General features: G+C 43.9%; 1 protein-coding gene across 2 annotated transcripts in view; it reads left to right on the top strand.

The window, feature by feature from the left end:
• The first annotated feature begins 545 nt into the window (after positions 1-545).
• tcf7l1b (transcription factor 7 like 1b) overlaps positions 546-26,979 on the top strand; it is a 30,491-nt gene continuing 4,057 nt past the window's right edge. Inside the window, exons 1-7 of one of the 2 annotated variants that reach the window (XM_086313829.1) lie at positions 546-1,555; positions 1,683-1,755; positions 1,873-2,000; positions 18,969-19,052; positions 25,616-25,751; positions 25,991-26,093; positions 26,693-26,776. In XM_086313829.1, coding sequence (XP_086169955.1) covers positions 1,370-1,555; positions 1,683-1,755; positions 1,873-2,000; positions 18,969-19,052; positions 25,616-25,751; positions 25,991-26,093; positions 26,693-26,776 — 794 coding nt within the window. In that variant the 5' untranslated portion in view covers positions 546-1,369. The remainder of the gene's footprint in view (positions 1,556-1,682; positions 1,756-1,872; positions 2,001-18,968; positions 19,053-25,615; positions 25,752-25,990; positions 26,094-26,692; positions 26,777-26,979) is intronic. The other variant, XM_086313830.1, reaches the window with a different exon arrangement.

The following is a 26,979-nucleotide window of genomic DNA, read 5'->3' as shown; positions in this document are numbered from 1 at the left end:
GCTGTGCCGTAATAGGCCGTGCTTTATCCCGGGTGTTATTGCGCTTTATTGTTTCAGGGCAGCGCAGACGTGCAATTTAAATAGAAGCGTGTAATTACGAGTTTGTCACTAAAAGCTGGCCTGTTATTTCCTCCTTCCCTGATGGAGGCGGCGTGGTCTCTGCTGCTTACCTGAACAATACTGGGAATATCATCTGGTCGCGTCACACGATAGACTGCTGCTGGTGTTTACTTAAACTATTAAAAGGCGATTAGGGTGACGCGCTGTTTGTGCTTTATTCGCATGTTTAAAACAAAGCGAGTCCACCTCGTAATTTGTCTATAATAATAATAATAATAATAATAATAATAATAATAATAATAATAATAATAATAATAATAATAATAATAATATATTGGGGTGGTGATTTATTTTTGGTCACGCAGCCCTCCAGTTAAAATGCCCCCCCTCATCACTTCATGGTCTGTATGGAGACTGCGCATTGGTGGCTTTAGGGTTAAGAATAGCTGATGTAGCCTACACGGCGGTGAATGAAGTGTCGGTTTTCAGCGCAAACTCCTCCTCTACGGACGGGCTTGCGCTTTTCTTCCACTTGAACAACCAAGTAGTTTTCAGAGCGCATTCCCCGGCAGCAATGTGGAGGGAAAGGGCGAGCACGTCCAGCTGAACCTTTTGTTTTTTTATACTTTTGCACGTCTTTTGTTATTTCTCTTTTTCTAGTTATGAACTTTGTTTACGTTGGGGGCCCACATAACAAATTGTCGGTTCTCGGGGAAAGCAAGCGAGTCCGAAGTGGAGAAAACTGCAGCCCGTGTCGTTGTTGTTTTTTTCCCCTTTTCTTTCCTCATTTTTTTCTTCTTTTTAAAAAAAAACTTGAGCAGTTCTCTTACGCATGGATATTAGGAGATGAAATCGGACGTGTTGCTCGTTCTTGAATAACCTCGCTGTCGCGCGTGCTGTAGTTTATGTGGTCTCCGGACTCTTGTAGGAGGAAAGAAAGTCCCATTCCTCAGCGGCACAAAAAGTAGAGACACACAGGGACCGTAAGTTGTCCACAACCTGCGAAGGAGACGAAACTTTGCCAAGTTTGCGGCGCATCCGGCCACCGACGCCAAGCTTTCATCGATTTTTTCTGTCGCTGTTGCAAACTTTTAATTGTGGATTATTAACTCAAGGCTCGACATGGCGCACGGGATCAAGTTCAGAGGATGAAAAAGGAGTTTTAAAATATGAACATTTTCTTGTAGTTTACTGCTCCAGTGGTTCGCTTGGACTACGCTGATCAGATAAAGAAAGAAAAAAAAGAAGAAAAGGTCAATTGTTGCGTTTGTTTTTCGTCCTCCTTGATACTCTCCACTCGTCTGCGAAAATGCCACAGTTAAACGGAGGTGGTGGGGACGATTTGGGGGCCAACGATGAAATGATATCGTTTAAAGACGAAGGGGAGCAGGAGGAAAAGATCTCCGAAAATGTGTCAGCGGAAAGGGATTTGGATGATGTGAAATCCTCCTTAGTGAACGAGTCGGAAAACAATAGCAGCTCATCAGACTCGGAGGTAAGTGCAGAGCACATTTTAAGTGCTCTCCGCGGGGCTCAGCATTAAAAGAAATGGGATTTAATAGCGCTGAAAGTTTCACTAGTTTCCCCCCTCCTCCTCCGTCTGTGTCTAATGTCCGTTGTAGCAAGCAGAGAGGCGCCCCCAAACCAGACCCGACTCAGAAAGTTATGAGAAAACAAGAGACTACTTCAGCGAAGGTAATGATAACAGTAATAATAATAATGATGATAATAATAAAAAGGAACTCTGGGTCTTTTGCATAGTGCAACTGGTAATTGTTGTGTCTTGCTTAACCATTTTCTTTATCCCTGCAGCACTGAGAAGACAGCAAGATGGTGGCTTTTTTAAGAGTCCACACTATCCTGGCTACCCGTTTCTCATGATCCCAGACCTCACCAATCCATACCTTTCTAATGGTTCGCTGTCTCCCAGTGCAAGAACAGTAAGTGTCTCTGCGGATGTGTTTCCCTCCCCTTGCTCTCTTTTCTTTGTTCCCTCTTACTCTGCAAAAAACTTTGGCCGTGCGTAAAAGTTCCTTGTGCACAACTCAGACCGCCATATTCCCTCCGAGTGGCCTCTCAAGGAGTACTAACTACTTCTTTGTTCTTTTTGGGGATATAAAATTCTCCCTACCACCCACCCCTCGCAAAGGCTCGCATATGAGAACTTCTTATTCAGATGGAAACCTCAGACACGTTGCTCAGTCTTTTTGAAAATAAGGAGCAACTTTGACAGTCCCTTACAAAAACTGTGCTGCAGCTTCACACTGGGTCTTCATTATATACTTAATAGTGGCCTCGCCTTACTAAAGCTGATGTTATCTAAAGTGCTGTTATTCCAGGGACTTGTATTTTGCAGTGCAGAGGCTAAAATGCCATTTTAGAATCGCAAGATATTCTCGTGTTGTTTTTACTTGCACCACATTTCTTTCTAATGTTTTTAGCTTCAGTGGCATTTCTTTTGATAGGCAGGCTAACTTCTTCTGTTGGCCTGCATATTAAAAGCTACTCTGCAAAAGGGGGGAAAAGGCTGTTGGTCAGGTCATATCCTACAGTAACAACAATGTAATACCTCACTCTGACACACACGGGAGGCATTTCACTGCACTGTGTCCCCCGACAGACGCTGTCCAGAGACTTTAAATGTCCAGATAAGGTTGACAGTCTTAAGCAAGTGTTGCTGATGCAGAGTTTAGAGTGTGTCATTTAACCTGTTGCATTGAGGCATTCCCAGCTTGTGAAGTTGTAAACATTTTATAGTGTTTAATACTGATTATTGGTTTGGTTGCTGCTTTTTTGTTGTTGTTGCAATTTTTCTTTTTTTGCAGTGCTTGGCTTCAAACATGACATTTTCACACAGCAGTGGGTAGCCAGTTAGTAATGCTGTGGACACTTAAGGTCAAACAGACACACATTTTAGGTAGTTTAATATTTGGAATCGGGAGACTGTTAAATGCAATGTAATTGGTGCTGCACAAACTTCCTTGAAATAATCTCTGCTTGTGAGCTCTGTTTTTCTTGAGATTGTCCATCCCCCAAGCCATGTCACCCCCCCACCCCAAAAAAAGGAAAAAAAAAAACAAAACAAGTACTTTCGTTAAGGCCTGGCAGGCATCTGACTGAAAAGACCCAGCCCCCCTTCCCTCCCCCTTTATCCTTTTCACTGTTCCTTGCCCACTCCCCTTGCCTCCCTGTACCTTCCATTCAATTAGAAAGGCGTTAGTTGACCATTGTTATTCTGAGCAGTCTTGATGGCTTCATTGGAGGTCTCCATTGGGGCTCATTAACTAAATGGCTACTCTCCTCACTCCATGTGATGCACGCTATCTTGTAGTTTGTCTATGTTGTTGGTTTTGGCCACCAGACTTTCCGAGGAGTGACGTCACAACCCAAGAGATAAACGTGCTCGAATAGAAGTGCATTAGAATACGTTTATTCCCCCCAAAGGAAACTGTGGTAGATGTATTTGGTGTAATTAAGAAACAAACCTAACGGCTTCAACTCTGTTATCTCGTCCCTTGCTTTGTTTTGTCATGCGTGTCTGGTATGAATGCCTCTCTCTTCCTGGTATTTTCTCTAGGAAAACAAGAGCGGAAAATTAATACAGCTTATTGCTTGTGGCAAAGTAACAAATAATTACAGGGGATTTTAAATTCTGAGGTATAATCCTCTATATTTGAAGAAAAAAAAAGAATGGGGTCAATAGGACAAAGTGGGCTGACTGTGTCAATCATCACTGTGGCAGAAAACAAGCAGGCAGACAATAGCTGGCATACTTAGCGGTCGTCTTAAGGTCTCCATATTGTACTGGGCTTTGGACTGGCTTCGTGGCTTAAATGTCGTGAATGTGATTGGGGAAAGGCTCAACGTTTTTCTTTTTTTTTCACCTCTCATCGCGAGAGTCTGATTTATTTACACCTGTGGATCAAGTTTAGTGCAGATAGGTTTACAGAATAATATTTATCACACATTTTACACACATGATGAGCTCTGCAGTAAAGCTTATCACGAATAATCATTCTGTGGAATATGCAGATAGGCTAGTGAGATTAAATTTCTTCCTACAGGGCAAATGAATTTGTTTTGTCACCTCTCCCGTCTTGACATAAAAACCATCCTGGTGCCCGCAAATACTTTTATGATCTTGTGCAGCTTGGAACGCCCTGCTGCTGGAACTGCCACATTTGTTTTACAAGCGCCCAGCAGTACGCGGTTGTACTTGTGCTGCATGAGACGCATTAAAGTTGCGTCTCTCACACAGATCGTGTGATTAGTGCCAGGCAACAAAATCCACCGTTTCCATTTCCTGGTGCAGACTAGGCAGCTTTGATACCTTTGAGCGTAATGTAAATGTTTTTTTTTTTTTAGTTTTGTATGTATGCAAGACATTCATTTTCACATTTGCATGAAACTATTTATAACTCCTACTTGTGCTCTCCCAATCAGCTGTTTTTGTGTAGTAATGCTGCATGTGCATTCAGTGCATATAATAGACGTGAGGTGTTGCTCAAGAGTTGTCATGCAGTAATTTTACTCTGCAGTCTTGAAGGTTTTGAGCCCCTAACTTAAAAAAAAAAAAAAAATTGGGATGTGGCAACCCTATCATGAGCAATGAGAGACAGGCCTACATGGGATCAGCACAGAGTTCCCCTGAGGGCCAAGCATAACTGATTTAAAGCCTGCTCTGAGCTGACATTCCGCTGTAATCCACTGAGAGCTGAGGAGGAGGTTTTATGTTTGCAGAGATGTTCCACCAGACCTCTGCCTGCTGTGGGGCGCAGGACCGGAGCATTTGTTTTTTTAAATTTTTGTTTTGTTTTTTTACCCCTCTTTATCAAAGTTATCAGCACAAATCCAGCTAAATGTTTGCCAATTCACTGATTTGCATTGTGATCGAAGACTGTCAGATTTAACTTGGCGAAACACGCACTCCGCTCCACGCCACCGCCCCTTGTTGCCTTCATCAGCACTTTTAGATAACTCGGCCACTACATCACCATCATCCTCGCCGACGAGCGAAATGCCTCTTGTGTGTGAGAGGTGGCGAGAGAGTGTGAGCGAGGTTAGCCGCTCAAACATATCTTCATCAAATACACGGTGGGACACTCGAACTCCCGAGCATGATTGTTGAATAGAAAATGGTTTGAGATCGAGATATGAATGGAGAGCTTGTATAAGTCTGGACATGTCAGTGGCTACGATTGCATGCCGCATTGGCTCTCACCACCACCGCCACCCCCCCTCAATTCTTTCTGGTGCTTTTGGTGCTTAAAATGTGCAGACAAAGAAAAGTCAACACAGACATTGTCCCGCTGAATAAAAGGGCCTCTCCCTGCATAAGCAAAGCCTGTTTGTGTGGAGATGTCTTTTCATCAGGTGGCTCACTTGGCATTTCACTCACCTTGCTGCATGTGTGTGTGTGTGAATGAGCAAACATGCAACCATGCGTGCTGCACGTTTGTCTGTGCAGAGCCTGTGAGCGTCAGGAGGGTTGGGGGAGTGGGGGCGTTCAGGTGATGCTGTGTGGATATTTTGCAACAGAGGGAACAGTGTACGGGGCGCTCACATTCTCACAACGCTCAGTGTTGTATTCCTGAATGTTGGCGTGCAAATATTTTTATACCCAAGCGCTGTGTCAACACAGCTAACATTTTTGACTAGGTTTATAGTTTTTAAAGGATTTTTTTCCCTTCAAAGGCAAACACATCTACATCAATTTGGTGGCACTATCCAATTAGAAGGAGATCTCGATCGCCCGCAGAAATGCCATCACTGGCTGGGAGCTCTCGCCTGGAGTCATTTTGATAATGAACCCTCTGCTCGGACTTAAAGGAATTGAAAAACAATCATGATTTAGTTGCAGAAGAAGGGGAGAGATGTTTACATTCTCAGTTTCCACATAATGTGTGAATTGGTACATATTTCACGGCTGTATTTCTCAGCAATTAGCTTTTATATTGCACAGGGGTAATCAAGGTCAGTTCTAATTAGTGCAACACAAACCAGTGCAGCTAATAATATGTTGCAAATGTTCCAATTTACACAGAAACTAACCAACAAATCAGTAGATGTTATAACTTTATACCATCTCCAGCAGTGTCACATGCAAATCTTTTTTTTTTGGGGGGGGGATGCATGCATCTGGCATTTGATTTTCAGCCCACGGATGCTTTCTTCCTACCATCCCTCACACACAACTGTGTGAAATGGTGTCAGTCCTGGTCTCTATCCTTCTCTCTCTAATCTCTGTGGAAAGCATGAGCTGGCGTCAATTCCTCCCGCTACCCCATAGCCTGCTGGTTCACTACCTAACCCACCCACTCGCCCGCCTGACATTAGAAATTCTGTTTATAGCGTTCTCTGGCTTCTCGAGCGCGGGGCCCATCAGGAGCATCTCAGCACCCTTTGAGGAAAGGATAACCAACATCTCCCCTCTCCAGCCGCAGACTCCCCATGTTCAGTGACATCAATGAATCCCTTTGATGTGCCAAGATGAATATGTGTGCGAGTGTTTTTTTTTTTTTTTTAAATCAATTTATGTGTTTTTCTCGTTTGCTGCGTTTGGCCAGAACTGCTGCTCAGTTTGGTACACTGCTTTTTCTCCTTTAAAAAGACCAAACAAAAAATGGGAGAACTTGTGTTTAAGTCGAGATACATTTGGCCAAACAGGTGAACACGTCTAGCGCTTCGGAGCGCACGCCGATGTCTCCGCTGTTCTAGTCTCGGAACACAAAACTCTTGTTGAAGAGTTAAATATAGGCGATAGGCGTTCCGGTGAACAAATAGAGAGTCATGTCTACACATGTCCTTACTTTGCGCTCAAACAATTGCAATGCTTAGCGGATAATCTCTGCATCATGAATCTATTGTGAGACTCAAATATAGTTTAGTTAGAAGCAATGGAAAACCAAAGCTTGCGTTCTTTGTCACTCATTTTTTTGGTTAAACTGTTACATATTAAAAAAAGCTGTTCTTAGTGCAAATTAAAGCTCGCATGAATCGTGTGCGTGTCTCTGTCCTCATAGAAACGGAGAAGGAGTTTTATTCTTAATACAGTTTGTCAGAGTTGGAGTCGGAGCAACTCTGTCGGATACCATTTTTAAATGACTAAATTACCTGTGCTAGACAAATGTCGGATGATATATCGGTCGGGCCTTAATTATGCCTGCATCTAACCATAATTATGTTTATGATCCAGCCAGTTGAATGAAGGTGGATTAACTGTGTAATCGCTTGTGTAATACGACAAAGAAAGGAGATGAACTTGTGATTTTTTTGTCTGGATTGGTTAAATTAGTCTTATCGGTTAACACCTCCAGTACACTGCTTCTCAGTGAAAACTGCAGATAAAATCATAATGATCCCTACCACAGCAGTCTAACTGGTAGATTAGGGTAGAGTGACTGTTTCTTTATATAAGTGTTTGTATGCCCATGCATACCCATAACCACTACTGTTTAGGTCGCATAAAGAAATGTTTTCCCTCTATAATTGTACCTTAAACTCCTCGCTAGTAAAATGTGATTGTACAGCAGGAAGACAAAAAAAAAAGCTCTAAACAGGGTTTCATCAGTCTGGTATTCCAAGCAGCTGTTTTCAGTTTAAGCACTGCAGGCAGCAGCAGAGGGAGAGGGAGCAGGCATGAGGAGAGATTGTTGATGAGATGTGGTGGTAGAAGCATAAACTGGGGCAGATACGGGTGCTGCTATTCCTTTGCCTGTTATCCTGTGGTGGGCTGCCTTCCAGACCTTGAGGCACTCACTTATCTGAGGGATTCTGTCTCCCACAGAGCACAGCTTCTTCTTCGTAGACCACAATGCCTTACCATTACCTTACAGTCACAACCCAGTCAACAACAGCAGGAGGATATCAGATCATGTGCATGTAGCATCAGTACTACTGAGATTTACACCAGGCCTCGCTTCGGTTCATATGCTGGGCACGGAAGTGCTCTGTGCAGCCCAATAAAGGCATGCGTATGCGTTGTACCAGTGAGGCTGTAGTGTCATACTAAATTAAGAAGTGGATGGACATCCTTCCAGAATGAGGTTAGTTGACTGCAAGCAGAGCAGCTGTTCTTCTGGTTGAGGTTATAAATCAGCAATGCCGCTTCCCACCGAGTTAAATGGTGGAGCAGGTTTGGGAGTGCTGTTGGAGCTCGTAGCCCACTGACAGATACATGTCACACATCCGCACGTTGCACCCGTACACAACCCGTGACCTGTTCCGCACTGACATTTTAAGAGTTGCTTTAACCCGTGCAGATTTTCACTTTACCCATAAAGCAAATGCATCTCTCACTTTGTCACGCATTTTAAGTTGCCGCATGATGATTTCTTGCACGTTGTTGTATTGAAATAGACCAAAACTTGCACGCGCTTGACTATAGAGCCATCGCTGTAACCGATAAGACTGACGCGCCATCTGCAAACTGAATTTAGCTCTGGTAGCTCGTAAGTAATGGATCGTATATGTAACTGTATAAATAAAGACGGAGAGCTAGTGTCACGTGTTTAATACATTTATTTAGACACACGCATATTAGCCTGGGGTAAATGTATGTCACAGAAGCATTATTTCACTCTGTTGTTTAAGCCATTATTGGAACGTGTCCGTGTAAGCTTTAGTGGTTTACATTTTACCATTAAAAACTGTCTGCAACAGTACTTGTAAAAGAATTTATGCATTGCCACTTTATTGCAACAGTGTTTTTTAAGTGAAGTTTATAAAATGTTCATGAGAGCACGCCGATCTTAGATATCTAAAAAACAACAACCAGGAAACCCCATAAAGTTTGAATTTGAATTTGTTTGTTAAATATCACACATTGACACTTTTCCCATGAGATCAGGCTGCCTGTCCTGATATTGGTATTAACTTAACCTTTGGGTGCCCCTCTCTTTCCCCGTTAGCCTCATAAACCAATTGTACTTGTTAAGAAGTCACAATGTTCTGCGGAGCAGCAAATTAGATTAAAGCCGAGCAAAGGCACAAGTCATCGAAAATGTGTAGCCTCCTTATCTCGGTCCAGACTTGTGGATCCTGTTAGAATAAACAGCAGGAGCAGCAGAAGCGTCTGATGGCCTGAGCTGTTTGCATCGCTCTCAGCCACAGGATATCCCTCTTCCCTGACCTTATCTGCTCAATTTAAAATTATGAGGTAATGTTCTTGATTAGTTATGAGTAAGGGATGTGATTGAGGGCCTTGTGCTCAGCAGACATAAGACACTCTTTACAGATAGCGGGATTCCCCTAACGCCTGCCCTCAGATAATCAGCATGATTAGGTTGCTTTGTGTTGAGAGTTTATCATTTGATATACTCAGCTTGGGTGCTTCTTTAAAGAAGTAAGTGTTGGCATGAGGTTGATCTTGTATCAGATGATAATCATGGATGTGGGGTAGGGTCAGGATCTCCATCGGAACAATTCCCTACATATTTGACTGACTTATTTGCTTCAAATGTAGAGTAGCTACATTAGAAAAAAAAAAAGATCTAATCAAGCCTATATGACATGGAATAGGCCAAGGAGCCCTTTTGTTTGATTTGTACATGGGTTAGAGGAGCTGGCTATTGGAAATCCCTGAAGCAGGCTTTAGGGGCAGGTCTGATTCTCGTGTGAAATGGGAAGGCTCTATAGCTCTCGGCTGACTTGACTGGGGCTGTATGGGTGTGTTGGCAGGGGGAGCGCCGGTCATGAATAGGGTCTTTGACTACCTCAGACTTGCCCTGAAAGGCAGGACAAAGACCCTAGGGCAACGGCTTAGAGCCTCACAGCTGAGCTACAGAATGCTTGGCCCAGTCTTCCTCCCTCCTTGCCTGATTTAAATACTACAGTGGCTTTCAGCATTCTGGCGACGGAGCGATCGCATTCACCGCAGCACATTTACCATCAACTTTTCCCTCTGTTTTTGTTTACAGTAAACCAATGCCAGAGTTGTTTACGTAATCCATTGTACAGAAATCCATCAGAGGTGCGGGTGACTCTCTTTAAAACTGCCTGAAGACGGACTCATGCTGTTCATATTAAGCAGAATTTATTTTGCTGCAGACTAACTGTTGGCATATGTGTGTACCACTGCTAATCACAGCTCCACTCAGAGTTGTTAATTATGGCGCATTTTTGCCTATCCTCATGCAAGATGGAGATATTGGCAAGTAAACGGGATAAAACTCGCTGCGCACCTCTTAATCGCTCGATTATTTTTGACAGATCTGTGTGACTCTTCAGCTTTCGAAATTTGCAGATGGAGAATAAATAGCCATAAATCTTTTCTGCAGAGTTAATGGGGTTATTTGAGTCCTGTCCAGACACTCTCTCCCCACAGAGTGTCTAGTTTCAGATGTCACTCAGAGCTTTGTTTGCCCCCCTGGGTGAAGGGTTAGAGGTCAAGGTTCAGGGCCAGTTGGCTGAGTGGCCGCGAAAGCTCAGGCTTCCCCTCGGCATATCCGATCCCCTCCTCTACATCAGCCCAGCAGCCACAATGAAGGGATCAGTTTGCAGCATTTGTCTTTCCTTTTCATTACCCGAATGATTTTCGACTCATGTCAGAAGTGTAATTAAAAGAGTGCCTTTCACGGTTTTTGCAGTGAGTGGAAAACCATTCACTGCAATGTTACTGCGCTTGTTGTGAAGTTTCACTGCTTTTCCTGTTTTGTCCATTATTACCCCCCAAACCTCCCACCAATCTTTAACTGGGATTATTTGCATAATTTGAACATTTCTGTTAAGACCTTCTTAGCCTTTCTCAATTAAGAATCACACCTCAGCACAATCTCACCCGGCCTCAAATAATATTAATAATAATAATAATAAAAAAAACCTTCTCAGTTTCTTTGTTCAAAACACCTCAAAACTTTCAGCCTCCACCCACAATCTCAACTTTTCTCCCTGCCCCACCACCGCCACCACCCAAACATGTCCTCCAGCCAGGTTTATTATGCCGTTTCACGCAGACCAAAATTGCAGCTGCATGGAGAACAATCTGGAGCACATTAGCTCAGGCGCTGTGATTTATAAATTGTTTCTCAGGCCATAAATCCCTGCTGTAATTGTGCACAAGCACCCCCCCCCCTCTCTCTCTCTCTCCAGTCACCCCCTCCTATTCTCTCCCTCTCTCTCTCTCTCTCTGAGCAGCTTACAGTCCTTGGGTTAACATTTAATTGTTTGCAGAAGTGTGCAGCTTGGATTGAGTGGAAGCTTGTTGCATTGTGGCACAGTATCGCAGAAACAGTTCTCCATGAAAGATAAACTTTCCTACTTTTTTAAAGGCTGTTTGTAAAACCGACTTTTTTTCCCTGTCGCATGGTGTGAGCTAAACGTTCAGAATGGGATGCGAGCGTTTTTGTCTTCAGCTCCCTGTTACCGTGGTTCATGCTCTGCATTCCTGAATACTATGTAATTGTAAGGGGGCCTCTCCTCAACCCTGTCCCAGGGAATCTGATATTTACAGCAGCCCCTGATCATAATCACCTTGCCCCTCTCATTAGATTGCATTGAAAGTGAAAGATAGCAGCAGCTGTATTGTTTTAAGTAGCATGTCCAGCCTCGAGGTCTCAGTGGTCTGGTTAATGCCATGAAGATTTTTTTTTCTACAAAAAGTTGTGACAGCCTGTATGAATTAATATTAGTTGCTCAAAACTGGACATGTTTTCCCAAAATATGTAAAAAGTGATTTAGTCAATATTAAAATAAACTGATATTGGTTCTCTGCTCATGTTCCTGCTTCATTGTTTTGCTTTCAAGAGACCTGGTGAACCTTGAAGAGGTAAAGGACCTAATGACCCATCCTGCCTTGTGATTCCTCTATAGGCTTTTCTTTACACCGTGAACGTGTAGGTTTTGTCTGACGGGTTTCAAGCTTTTCAGAGTTTCAGAGATGTAAGAAGAGCCCTGCATGGGGACAAAGTTATAGACAAGCCTATTGCTAAATCGTGATTTAGCACTCAATATCAGCACGATGAAAATGAAGCTTGCAGACTGTAAGGAAATGACTTCTACAAATGTTTCAGGTATTAAAAAAAACAAAAAAACCCCCGCTGGCAGTCTTCCAGACCTCCCTGCAGTCTGCTGACAGTACGCATAACTAATCCCGGGGAATGTCATGGCAATTTTGTGCTGTGTCACACATTGTGGAGGTTTGAGATTGCTTTTACTGTTCGATTCAAAAGCTACATTGTAGCACATGTAGCAAATTTCTTTCTTTTGTGCCAAATGATTTTTGAATATAGTTTGCATGACTGTTAGAGCTTAAAAACAGCGACATATAGATGGAAATGAATTGATTCCACGTCAAAGCGACTGATTCCACAGCTTTGCCACCTTAAATTATATGGCCTCAGTCCCTCTCTGAGTCCCCTGTGTTTGAGGACTGACTGTGGCTGAAACATACCTGTGGCATTTGAACGTACGTGTGTGTGTGTGTGTGTGTGTGTGTGTGTGTGTGTGTGTGTGTGTGTGTGTGTGTGTGTGTGTGTGAGTAGGAGAGAGCCGGAGGAGAGTGGAGGGAGTGGAGTTTGCAGTGGGGTGATAGGGATGTCAGGTAGTAAAAACTGAGATGAGGCAGGGCCCAGAAGTCTGCGGGGCCTGGAGATTTGCGCTTTAGCACTCAAGAGAGCAAACACAGGAGGCATCTGCAGGCAGCTGTGTGTGTGTGTGTGTGTGTGTGTGTGTGTGTGTGTGTGTGTGTGTTTGGGGGGGTGGTTAGGGGCTGCTGCTGCTCAGGACAGGGGTTGGGGGAGTGGAGCTGGGTGGTGGTGAAGAGACAGAGGGGAGGGGGGTAGGACTTGCAGAGTGAACACAATCAGCCCTCTGTTTTCATAAGACTTGTGGTATGTGAGAGCAGAAACAAATGTGTTTAATTTAGGCTCCTTTTTTCCCTCCTTCTCTCTCTCGCTCTCTCTCGCTTGCCTTCTCCACTACACCCACTTATGCCCACCTCAGTTTTTCAAAACTGACTGCCCCCCTTCACGACGCTTTGCTGCCTCTCCTCTAGCCCTGTCAGCTACTCTTGGGAAGTTAAAAAAAAAGAGAGAGAAAAACAATTGTGCTCTGTCAGTGAGAAAAAAAAGGTGCACTTTTAGACGTACGTGTGTTTACTCTCGGAGGCTGGGGGTAAATATTTATTTGCAATTTCTGGAAAAAGAAGAGAGGGGTTATTTTTATGTCTTCCCTGTGTATTTGGGAGTGATTACCACGCTGTGGTATTTGCCCCGTTCAGCGCGAGTGGGTGGGGGTGCATGCAGAACTTATTATTGCCTCCTAAACGCCTTGGCAAGAAAACGCAGCATTATATTGGTAACCCACGCTGTCTCCGGTCAATTTGTGTTTGGTCATAAATGAAAAATTCAGGTCTCACTTGTGTGTCATTGGCGTAGTGTTGACACACACACACACCTAGATTTGATTTCTAAGTCGAGCTTTACTGTAAACAACCAGCCGACTGCTGGTAACCACGTCGTGTTCTGGAGTTAATTATACAGACGTTTACAGCTGTGAATTTCAATGAAACGAGGCTACTCCCCAAACAATAAAAACGTTGCGTTCCTGCGCGACTGGACAAACAATGCCGCGGGTCGTTGAGCAGAAAGCATATCTTGGACATTAGAGGGCTAGCCTGTCTTGACATCGGATCATTGTGACATTAGCAGGGAGCCGTTTGTGACAATCGAAAGCAGATCTCCAAAGGTGCAGAAAACCACATAACTGACTTCACATAATTAACTTTGAATAGCTTTGCACCCTACTCTCTGTCTTTATGAGATGGCCTTGCTCTTACCAGATGTATAATTATTTTCTCCTGCGTCTAATTACACAGTGAGTTTTTATGTGACCTGCTGTTGTGCTCTGTAACAAAATTACTCACTTATTCCTGACTGTACCCTCACTTTAGCTTTAAACGGCTGATTAAAATGAGCTGAAATCCAAGGAGGAGAACAATGGCGGCTTCATTCTAACACACACATTGCAGTTAACGTTGGTTACACTCTAGATGCAGGAAGTAATAACTCAGGACCATGTCATGCTCAAGGAAGACAAAAAAAAAAAAAAGAGTAGCCTCATGAAACAAATAATTGCTTGAGTTGCAAAAATGCAAACGCCTGCTTAAGTTGCAGCTCACTCACTGAGACAGAATGTTAAAGAAGCTTTTTATGGGGGTTTGTCTTGGCCTTGTATTCTGTTAATGCTGTTTTATTACTGAAACAGCAGTAAATTCACTCCAAGGACTTTTCAAATAAACCCGGTTTGCTGGTGAGTTTGGCCTTGTGCAGAATACACATGAGGTAGTCATATGACGGCATCGCTCATTGAGTAATTTAAAGCTGAGACCTTTTGAGAAAAGCGCAAACCCACGTATCTTGCCTGTTTTCGGAAGAGCACGTCATCGCTGCGTACGTCTGACATACAGTGCGTATCCTGCACGAACCGTCTTGGAAATGTCGGAAGAAGCTTGACGCTGCGCTGTCAGGACCTCCCCGGCGCTGCCTCCCTTCATCGCTTCTCGCTCCCCTTTTTTTGCACTAATAGTTCTTTTGTGTACAAGAGCATGTTAAGAGGCCAATGAGCCTGGCCTTAATAGGCCACGTCGTCATAGAAACCACAGCACTCTGGATGTCTGACCTTTGACCCAGTTTTTCTACTGGCTGTGAATAAGAGTGCAGGACGACCAACCGGGTCACAATAGAAGCCTGGCAAACTGAGGGAGTGCCCCTGTCATAGTCACTTAACTTCATTCCTCTGTGGGCTAATGGACACTTCAAATGTGGTAGCCATTAGCAGCATGCTATTTCCAGTGCAGCAACACGGGCTTCTCACGGTTAATGTAGTATAAACCAAGACGACAGGCTTCAACCCCAAAAGTTTTTTATGGGTGCCTAATGTAACTGTATTTATACTCCATGTATTCTGCAATAGAAATATCACCATAACTTACACTCTCACCAAACTAGGTTTTTTTAATCTTCCTCTAATTAACAACCTCCCTACCACCGCTACTAATGCATACTTACCTCATAGTGGACCAGTTGAAAAGTCCACATTCAGTGCAGGCAGTAGCCTCATTCGCAGACGGTATTGCGGGTATTACCAGCTGAGCCGCTTGTCATTTCCCCATCAATTACACGCTAATTAGCACAATGACTTCCAAGGTTTGCTTAACAATTGTCTGCGTAATTGTCCTTAATGTCGACAAACAATGGCGCTTAATGCAAACTCTGAGACAAAGGCGGGTGCTACCTATCACACTTTCCTTTGTGCCTTAAAGTCTTTAATTGTGTTTCATGCATAGATCAGGTTTAGGTGTCAATAGCCCCGCGTGGAGCAGGTGATATCAGCAGAGAAAACCTGGGAGGGACTGTTCCTGCCGGGAGCCTGACAGGGTTATTGTCTGAAGTTGCTGTTCATATGGGCCGGGGGGACGGTAATTAACACCTCAGCCAAACAGCAAGCTGTGTGGCCCATTTGTTTTCTGTTGGGGAGGAGGGTTAAAAGAAAACAATGGGGAGGAGTTCTCCACACAGTAGGTGATTGACATTATCTGCCGGGGTGATCCATGGAGGCATTCCTGCTGCTCGGCTATTCACCGCAAGTTGGGCGAAGTCGCTTTTACAAGCACCAGGCCGCGTCTGAGCTGCCACTTTATGCATATTCGCTCCTTTATTTGTTGCCTGTCTGACTGTTTTTCTGTTGATTTGAGTGAGTTAATCCAATTGAGCATATCATGCTAAATGGTAAATGGAATTGTGCTCATATAATTCTTTCCTACTCCAGCTGACCACTCAAAGCGCTTTTTGCCACAAGTCACATTTGCCCATTCGCGCACATTCAAACAGCGCTTCATTTTATGCCCTTTATAACTAAGTAACATTTGGTGGGGGCGGGGGTCCATGTATTGAGCCACTTCCTGATCCACCGCCACCAATACATATGCAAAATCCTGCAATCCGTTTTAGATAATATAGCAAAATTAACATTACCTAGATTTACGCTTAACACGACTCCTCAGTGCGACCTTTAAGTTAACAGATAGTTGTTAGCAAAAGTTTGGATTTTTTTTTCTGTCCCTTTGGCAGACTCTCTGACTTAGTTTGACAGCAAATGTCCAGACATCTGTCTCTTCTCCATGCTCCGCTGTTGGCCTGGAGTATGGCAGCGCACACTTCAGAGATGACAAAGACTCTTGGCTGTGTTTTCCTCTGCTCTGTGAGAGCAATGTAACAATTAGAACCCAGCTCTGGCAGGCCACATGCCCCCGAGCATATGTTGTATTCTCTGTGTTCAAAAACCCAAACGCCTCCAGTGCAGCTTTTTTGGAAAATTTCAGTGGCATCACTGCCACCTTTGTTGCATCTGGGTCCTGTAAAAGTAGCACATTCTACTGATGTCTATTCTGAGTGTTGGAGGCAGCAGGGAAGGCTGGAAGACAATTAGAGAGTTACGAAAATGGATCAGCTAAACTTCACTTTAGTTACACACTTCTTTCAGTACTCTGTCCGAGTGTGCTTACCAGAGCTTCCAGCCCCCATGCTGAAATAGGCATTGCTATGAGACCTCAACCATATGGCTGCGTTTGTTTCTAATAAAATAAGGGCGCGTGTAAAGCATTTCCAAATGTCTTGCAGTTTAATTTATATTAGGTTATCTCCTGTTTCACTCTTTTACAAACATCTAGTACCGCTTAAGCCACGGCATTTGAATCAGCCACTTAAAAAAATGCTGGCTCCTATTCTGCAGTGCAAACTTTCTTCTGACACTTTACCTGTTTTTTTTTTCTCTTTCCTTCTGCACTGCAACACAGAGAAAGTTTTTGCTAAGCAGCATGGCCCCCAATTCCTCACCTTTTGTTTCCAGAAGCAACTCACAGACTCGAGCACCCTCCCTCTCTCCCTCTCATGTATGAGTGAGCGGTGTGTAGCTCAAAGTGTGGACTGGAGCTAATGTGACAGTGTGCGGCTGGCATTACCTGGCTGGATGTTTCGGGGAGTGTGTGAACAGTTGCTACATAGGGCACACTGGCAATTAAAAGAAAAGTAGGTGCTCAGAAAAAAGTGCCCGGGGGCATGTTCCTCAGTCCTGGCAGAAGCTGTCAAATAAGGGATGGATTGGGTGGGAGAGCTGGAGTGGGCACGGCCGGGCCAGACCAAACGCTCACAATAGCGCTCGTTTCATTTGTGGAAGGACTCATGATTGACATAGATTAGACAGAGAAAACTGCATTGTTTTGGATTTTCTCTCCGGAGAGTAGCATTCATTAGGCACTATGCACACAGCAGAGTAAAGTTTCAATAGGGAGCTAGCAGCCTTTAAAAGCAACTGCCTCCTGACAGTTGTATGGACTTGGGCCCATTAGTTGGAACCTACGATTCAGCCTTGAGCAGTATAGTGAAAATGAAGAGGGCTGATGTCAACTCCAAGAATTTCCCCCCTTTTCGAAGGGGAAAAAAAAGGTCCCCTCCCCCTACCTTAGTGCTCTGTTGGACCCCAGCTGTCAGGAAACAATACCCTCTGCCTGCTCCGACAAACTAATTCCTGAAAATGTTTTTTTTTTCTTCCCTCCTCTCCCTTTTCCCTCTCCTGCCATAATGTCTTTTCCATTTTTAACCCACAGCCATCCAAGCTTCCTTCCTCCTTACAAACCCGGAGTGATGAATGGAGTTTTAAAAATCAAAACCTGAATGCATGACTCCTCTAGTTTGCCTCTTTGTCATCATTTATCCTGCACCGACTTTCAGAAATGGACAAAGCTTTGCATATAGTCTTTAGCTGATTTTGTCCAGCTTTAAAAAATTTATTTTTTAAATGTTTTTAAGCGACGGGTACTATTAATGACCTTCTTTATTAGCAAGATGTTTCCAGTGGGCGGACTTTTTTTTGCACTGGAAGTCATACATGGAGTCTTATTTATAAAACAATGCTAGTTCACTGCAGACTGATAACAGTGGATGCATGGGGAAATTGCGCAACAACATGTGACAGAATTTATAACGCTACCGAAACAATGACTTGCGAAGGCTTTATGTGTCAACTCGACATGGGCATGAATGAAAAACAAACAACACTACCTATAAAATAAAACTCTTGATTATTTTTAAATTGTACCAGGGAGAAAATCCACATGCATGACAAGCTGCTGTATCCGGTATTTAAGCTGATTCATAAACCAGATGGTTGGAGCTCTCGGGCTTCATGCTATCTTCATTGCTGTGGGACAAAAACAAAATGCTCAGTTTGTTGCATCGAGCAGTAAAACCTCTTCTTGAGCGCATTTCTCACAAAGGGAGAGAAGAACAGTAATAATCTGACAAGCAGTTGCAGATTTCTGTCTAGCAAATGCCAGAAAAAAAGAGTATGATTACTTTCATATTTGAAAAAAGTGTGGAGAAGAAAGAAACGAGCAGGGGCTGCGATCAGGTCAAAGGGCCATACGGATTGAGGTGGGTAGTCAGGAGTCTTTTGCTGATCTTTAGATGGTTCTTCCTCTTCCTTCCAGCTGTCTCTTCCCACCCGCTCAGCGATGGGCGCCCACAGCTGGCCTCTTGTTTTTCCCTGACAAACGGCAATTTCACAGTCCTCCACCAGTCCGTTGTGTTCACATCGCTCTTCCTACTCTCCGCTGTGCCAGAACTCACTGTCAGACTCCAGCAGCACTGCGGGTCTCGTACAGGTGTCTGCTGGAGATCTCTGTGGGTTTGACACCATTTTATGCCACTTTTGCACTGTGCGGAAAAAAAGATTGGTCTGCCTACACTCACATTAGAGAGTGACTTTTGCACACGAGACTCTATTTTTGAATGCGTTTTGTTAAATCCATATATTTTATTTTCAGTTTTTTGGTTGTTTTTTGTAACCCCCTTTCCCTGTAGTGTGTACTTGCTGTGGTTCAACGCTGCTTCTTTTTTTTTTCTCACTTGCAGTACTTGCAGATGAAATGGCCACTTCTAGATGTCCCCGGATCTGCAGGACTAAAGGATTCTCGCTCTCCGACACCTGGCCATTTAGTAAGTAAATCTCAAAACAGAACAAAATTCAACCCAAACAACGATAAGATGTGCAAGCGGGGTTCGACTCTGAATTCTTGGCATTACCGATCACTGACAAACACTTTGGATTGCTGCACGTGCACGCTGCAAGTGTCGGATGTCTTCCGCAGGTTTGCTTCAGTGCGTGCGTCAGAAAGATTGTGGAATAAGTTAAGTGCTTATCAGACAAATCATATAAATGTATTGAGGGAATCAATTTACTGCAAGCCGTATAAATGCTTTAATCAGACCATGAGCGTAATGCGATTATTCACGATAATGAAGTTATCGTGTGCATGCAAATCTGCCAGTTCCCACCCATCCATGTGCAGCTTCCCACCACAGCCTGCAACACCCGCAGTCCAGCTGCTCAGCAGCCTGTCTGTCTTTACCACAATAACTCAGTCTGCAGCATAAATCTCTCAAGTTTGATCCTCCCTGCCATTCCTCAACTTTCCCACACAGGTGTGAGCTAATCATGATGGTGTCTCACTCGGGTTAGACAATGCGGGGTCTCAGCAGACCTGTTTGGTTTGTGGCTTCACTGAGGGATGTGTGTGTTTTTTCAGATGGAAAACACAAGATAACGTGGAGCCTGAAGTTTACTATCTAGCATCTCACCTGCATGATTGTATCAGGGCGTTTTCTGGTTCAGGAAGCCAATTTTTAAACAGTGCAGAGAGTAGGAAGCCATTGTCACTGCTCTGTAGTCGAAAACAGTCGCCGTGACTCAGCCCCCTTGACCTTAAATCCTGACTAGACATGCTTGCTGTGTTTGCGGTTGATCCTCTGAATCCTGTAATTGCACTGATGCATTTGACAAAGTCCTCATTGAGAGCAATTAATGGGAAATTGTGAAGAAAACAGAGTTTGCTCATGGGACTGCAGTCCTGACTTTATGTCTCAATTAAAGATATTCTATTAGGAAAAATGCTGACCTATCAGTGACCCTTTTTGGTTTTCTTTTAGACTCTAAGCAGCTGCTTGGTGAAGTTTTGCTGTTTAGCCAGTACTGAACACTATAAAATTGTCTGAATCCCCATTGTAGTGAGCAATAATTCACAGAAATGAATGCGATGATGGCAGTTGGATTAAAGGAAATTAAAGAACGTTGACTGAGGTTTAGTTCTGCGGTTGGATTGTTTCTGTTCTGTCCTTCAGTAGCTGTTGCTACTTTTTATGTGACTCTATTGTGTCTTGTGGCCTTCATGTCTTTGAATGTCATTAAACCAGAAAAGCTAGTACAGAAAGAAACAATGTAGAAGTCTGAGAATGTGAGGGATCGTTTTCTGGCAAAAACTGTCTGAATACAAAGTATCATTTGTTTTTGTGTATTTCTCTTTGGAAGTTTGGAACATGTGTTCTCTTTTCTTATGCATTTAAATGTTTAAAAAATGTTTTTGTATATGCACAGCAGAACTTGGAAATTGCCTTTAAATTCAACATCTGTACAAGCTCTGTACTGGTGTTGGCGTTGTTAATACTAATACTGTTAAGACGGCTGTAATGCACGGGCGGTGCGCTGTCAAATGTCACGTATGAAACACTTGTGGAAAAAATAATTATGCTTTTTTTTTCGCTAAATCAGTGTCAGTGATGGGGAAGTTCACTGAAAGTGTAACTGCTTTCATTTTGTCATCTAGATGAGCAAGTCGCTACGCTCTATCTTGTGACCTGGGACCACAGGGTTATTTGATGTGGGGTGGGTAGATCGAACGCTGGGTACGGCGCACTGTGGGCACTGAGGATAAAAAGTGAAACACCCCGCTGTGCCCTTACCACCCCCCCACCCCCCCCTTCTGGGCCAGGTGCCCACATACTCCTCTGGTGTGCTGCTGCTGACAGGGAGCCAGGCTGATTATGTGCTCATTACTCCAGCCGAGGAGAGAGAAGGAGAGTGGGAGGGGAGCAGCAGGCTGGCTCCCCAGGCCTGCAGGCTCCCTAGGCCCCAACACTGCACTAATGAGAGCAGGGGGAGCGGATGGGCACACACGGGGGGCCAGGGATTACTGCCCAGGGCCAAGAGGAGCCAGAGAGAGAGACCCAAGGAGACGCTGAGGAGACCCCAGCAGGGACTCCTGAAGCGGACCTGTTCCCTGCGTGTGTTAGATTTGCTTCTTTTTTTATGTGAAGATGGACCACCACAGTTTGGATTATCTGCTGGGGCCTGCTTATAGGGATATGCGTATTCATGCATTTTAAAAGCATGTCGACAACTGGGTTCACTGATAAGGTTTTTGCAGTCTGTTATGGAGAGGCCTGCTCAGTCAGGCTCTTCTGCACATTAATAACTTTTAGCCAGTTGCCACATGTTGATATGTGAAACTTTTTTTTTGGGGGGGGGGGGGGGGGGGACAATGCACTTTCAAATTTCTACCAATCGGTGTTGCCAGAGCAAAATTGCTTTGACATTTCTGACGATTCTGTTGGCGTGAATGAAACAAGAAAAGATGTTGGTGAATAGAAATTGTGTTCGGTGGGTCCGGGGAAAGACCATCTTGCCACAGATTGGGTCCATAAGGCCTGTATGCTAATCGGAAGCCTGCTCTTGCCCGAGATCCTCAATTATTCAACAGACAGGTTTGTTTAGCATTCAGTTGGTATTGCTTTTGGTAGTAATGATGATGCTGGGGTTGGAGGACTGGGAAGAAGGGAACAAGCTTTTTTTTCATGAACATACCACAGCGTGTCTTTCGCGCACACACACACACATGCACACTCGAGTGAACCCCAAAAACCCCCATTTCAGCTCCTGTGTTCAGAGGCTTGCCTCATGAATAACGCATCAAAGGCGCTGCAGGGCCAGGTGATGCAGTATGGAGAACTTGTCAGCCCATCAGTAGTGACCCAGCTGGAGGAGAGGAGAGGAATCTTCTATAATATATCGATTCCCACTTTGCTAATAGTGATCACAAGCCTTGCCGTACTTACTTGCAGTAATTCATTCATTAGACCTGTTGTCTGTCTCATTACTGAATAGTTTTGTTAATCTGTTTTACAGAGAAGCTGTGACTTGTTAATCAGACAGAACTGGCTGTCTGTCCCTCAGATGCTTACTGGATTACAGCACACTCAGTCGTCAAATATGGGCCGATCTGCGCTTGACAGAATCGCCCTCTTTGTTTCAACATGGTATGGAGTAATCACGGCACCAAGGGGCCTGATCCTGTCAGCGTATCACAAGCTACTTAGTCACCGAATTGTTTAAATGAATCAAAGTGGCATGGTAGAGAGCAAGATTCCAGAGATGCCTTTTTGTCTTCCCACATGCGTCTGGTGTAATTTCTACATCTATGGGCTCTTAAAACATTTTAAGAAGAAATATTAAATAAAAACGATACATTTTTTTCCCTCCCCAAAGCGATACACATATTTGCCTTCGACCTATATTCCTTTAACAGACCTTTCACTGGGAGTCCGGTGAGATTTTCTCGTTTTGCATTAGGCAGCGAACAACCGAGATCCATGAAATCAAAGGCTTTGGGAGGACTGTACTGAATACTGATCTAAGGTCTGCAGTCCTGCTGGGCCACTGCAGAGACAGGATCCTCTTCAGAAATGTGATGAGGAACCAGTGCTTTGATTCCAGTCGAACTCTTTAGAGGAGCGTACTCAGATCGAGTGCGGCAGACTGAGTGAAAAGATACTGTTTATTAGTGGCCGATTCACCAGAAAGTAATGTTACTGTCTGATAATTTACAAATATTTATCGCTGGTTAGGCTCCAGAGAGATCTGTCCGTGTTTACAGCCATATTTATGGTGCTGACTTTGCTAGCTCTCTTCATTTATTTAATGACTGCTGAGGATGTTCACTCCAGTAATCTGATGCCGTATTATTCTAACCTAGAATTATAATGCCGTTGACCTTGTCAGAGGCGATGACCAGTCGCAAAGGCGCGCACTGCCTGTGATGAATGGCATACTTTTTGGAGTGGCTGATTTTAAAGACACACAACCGTACGACACGGTCAGTCCCCTTTCACGTCCGCTTCCTGTTGGCGTTGACAAACAAGGCTCGGATTTCTCAGCATGCCAGGCATTCTTTTCACGCCGTCTTTCCTCGAGTTTTGAAAGGCCTCTGAGCCTCCCACCCAGAATCGCCGAGCATAAAGACACACAAAGCTGCGGGGTTATTCAGTTTGTTCTAAGCTCTCTTCCCCATCGGCTGTTTGCCTAGTAATTCAATTCAGATGTGCAGGATCCAAAAACATGTTTGCTTGAATGAAATCCACTCCTCCACCCACACTGACCAAGGACTGTGCTTTTCTTAGCACCGTTCCAAGTTGGACAGCCAGGCTAGGTGCTGCCACCTCGGCCTTTTTAGCTTTAAGCCCTCTTCAGAGACAGACATCTTTTCTCTGCACCGGCTCCGAAACTTTCTGCTCTGGCTTTTTTGTTTTTTGTTTTCCCCCCCATCTCTCTCTCTCTTAAACCTTCCTGTTGCTATTTCAGATGAGCAGCTCCGAGTGTTTTTACTTGGATAGATGAGGGTTATGCACCATTGCAGGCATGTTTGGAACAAGCACATCGATGTAAAGATTTGTATCTTTCTGGCGTAGACAGCGTCTGTATGTGTTGTTTGTATTTAAAACGTGGCTCATGACTCCTGCGGTTTTCCTCTTACACTTGGCTTGTGGATAATAATACTACGCCTATGATGGTTTTCACGGGCTTGAGGAATATTACCCCGGACATAAAGCGAGCCAAAAAAGGCACTGATAAACAAGTTGTTTGGTTTTGAGTTATGATGTCTGAGTTCTGGGGAATTTAATTAATTTAAACTAGCTTACAATTATGCTGATTTCTATTCATTTAATTAAAAATATATGTCGAAATAAAAAAGGAATTTGCTAGCTCAAGTATCCATTTTCATCTCTAACAGAGAAGCTCTAACAGGTAGCATGTAGGTCAGAATAGTTTTGCGTCCATGGAAGCTGCACACGGCATTTCTCTCTGCATTTTGTCAGGCTGGAAGCAGCCTGGATTTGAAACTAGTGCCTTCAAACTTAGAAATATGTTTGGAGCGCCCGATTCATGTATTCCAAGATATGAATTATTAATGTGTATCATTTCAAATTCTCACTGAACTGCTTCCCAAAATGTGTTGGCACCCAGGTCTAGAGGTCTCAAACAGCTCTCACAATATAGGGAAATTCATAAGTCGGCATATTGTACATGAAGTGGAACAACAAAGCACAACTCAAATATACATGACATGTGGGACCGAGGATTTTAACCTACTAAGTCAACACCATCTCTACCACGATCCAAAGCCCTCCGTTCTCCGTATGCATTTACCTCGCGTCCTCCAAGTCTGGAGACATTTTAAAAAAAGAGAACTCTTGTGGAAAGTGATCTTAATATAGCCATGTTTAACACCAGTAAATATTTTCCCCACTCCATCTGGCATTACCTGAATCAAAGCCTGCTTTAAACAGGAGAAACCACTTTGCTAAAGACTTTTTTTTTTTAAAGAGGAAAAGGTTGGACCTTCCTTTTTCTTAAAAAAAAAAGATGCAGAGAAAAAGCTAACATTTGGAACAATTCTTAGCAGCGTGAAGCAAGAGAGCATACAGGACTCTCAATGCAAACCTTGTTCCCTGGCAGACCACGTTAGAGAGAGAGACAGAGGTTGGGAAGGGGGTGGGGAGGGATATTGAAGAAAGGTTAGCCTGGAGGAACAAGACTTCTTTCTCCCCTCCCACCCCTTGACCCTCCCTTGTGACAAGTTGAGCCAACAAGTGCTCTATTCAGCCCTGCAGCCAGGGGAAATGACTGCTAGGCTGAGTGCTGCCTAATGAAAGTAGAGACGCTGGTTATTATTATTGTCTTCATCATCCCTTTCTTAATGCTGGTCAGATCTCACAGAGGATGTGTGCTTTCTTGTTTTTTCACAGTGTGTGAAGCATTGTGGAAATAAGGGAAAGACATACTCTGCGTGTTGCTGGCCTTTCTGCTCGTCACCACTTATCTGAAGTTATACAGAATTTTAAGTGGTTTTCCAACATTAGCAGCATTTGTAATCCGCCCGTGGTGGTTGCTGTCAGACGGAGTGGGAGATGATGGCTCCACATGTTTATGGTCGTTTCGTTTACCTTAGCCCCATTGTGTTTATTTGCGGCTTGCTGGTGCGACTTTTGGACTCGGTGGCACCGTTGTTTTTTCTTCTTGGACTGAACAAACAGTTCTCTCCTCAGCTAAATGGCCGTAATGATCTTGGCATGTGTCCGCGAGGCCTTTTTACTGCTTCTTGGTGCCGGTCCAGATTGCATCACAGGGCCAGTCACACGCATAAACTGTGATGTTTACCATGGAGGGCATTCACAAATTATGGCCTATTTATGGCGTGCATTTCTGTTGTACAATAGCCAGCGTGAATCATGCACTTATGGGAGACAAAATGTTTGCTTCAGATACAAATATAAATAATTCTTTGATGTGTAAATAAAACACTAGTACAGAAAAACACATTAGTGTCACTCTCTTCAATCATGATGTCAGGCACTTGTTGCTCACCTTCAGCTCTCTGTGTCTCCTTCAGTCCAATAAAGTCCCAGTGGTACAGCATGCTCACCATGTCCACCCGCTGACGCCCCTCATCACCTACAGCAATGAACACTTCTCCCCTGGCACGCCGCCATCGCACCTCTCCCCAGAGATCCTTGACCCAAAGACAGGTAAAGCATCTGATGGATGGACTAACCTTCACATGGAATCTTTTTGCAAGGAAAAGTGGCGATAAAACTACAGTTGTTGTGTTATAATAATATGAAATTAAGCACTGAAATGTGCACGGATAAGTGCACATCTTATTGGCTTGAAAGTTTCGCGCCTTAAAAACAATTTGGCATATATTGTGGAAGTTTGATAGACTTTTTTTTTTTCTATTAAACTGATCTTTCTGTGGCCTCCGTAGGTATTCCTCGGACACCTCACCCATCAGAACTGTCTCCATACTACCCCCTGTCTCCTGGTGCAGTCGGTTCCATTGCACACCCTCTCAGCTGGCTCATGCCACAGTACGTTCCTTTCATTGTGATCTGTTTGCATAGCCAGATGTATTACTTAGTTATTTATACATATCATATCTCTTTTAACTGGCTGCAGTTACATGTGCTCGCCTAAAAAATAGATTTTTTTTTGACGACCATCTTGCGTCACGTTCTTGGAATGAGTTCGCTTTGTGGGCGCGTCCACCTGCTGTGATGATGCATATTAACAGACCACCAGAGATGTTAGCTAATTAGCTGCGCTGGCTTAGTGGCCAACTTTCGACCGCTTCTCCCTGATCTAAAATTTAAAAAAGCGCAATAAATGATTTATAAAATTCAAGTCAAGCAAGGAAAAAAATTGTATTTCTTGTCCAGAAAGTTTTTGATTGCTACACCCAGGTTTTAATGCAGCATAGAACTATATCATGACAGTATCATGACAAGACAATTTATGAGCATTTATTGGTTTTGCCATGGGTCCTGTAATCAATTGCAGCGGTGCTGTTCCACAAGCAGGGGATTTGAGTTGATGAGGGGAGGATTAGTGCTGATGGGTTAGCTGTCAGCTGTGTTTGATCCACCTCACTTTGCAGCCTTCGCTCACTCCGTGTACCTCTGTCTCCCAGGCAGGGCCAGCACATGTACTCCATCCCTCCAGGGGGATTCCGTCACCCCTATCCAGCGCTAGCAATGAATCCATCCATGTCCAGGTGAGTGGATCACGTTCAGTAACACCCCAGCCCTCCCGAAGGGAGACATCTAATATCTGTTGCCTCTGTGGCATGCTCTGTTCACATTTTTCCTGCAGTATTAACTTCAGTGGTTAATACTGTAAATGTTATTTGGAGTGGATGTTGCTTTATTTATAGGAATGTAAAGAAAAAATGCAGTATATCCGCTTGGAGAAAACACT

This window comes from Aulonocara sp. 'chitande type north' Nkhata Bay, linkage group LG12, assembly GCF_057382095.1.
Source record: "Aulonocara sp. 'chitande type north' Nkhata Bay isolate Kocher_YH1m ecotype deep benthic linkage group LG12, A_spYH_male_GT1.1, whole genome shotgun sequence".
Lineage (NCBI taxonomy): Eukaryota > Metazoa > Chordata > Actinopteri > Cichliformes > Cichlidae > Aulonocara > Aulonocara sp. 'chitande type north' Nkhata Bay.
The sequence above is the reverse complement of the archived record's forward strand: the minus strand, read 5'-3'. Positions and strand labels throughout refer to the sequence as shown.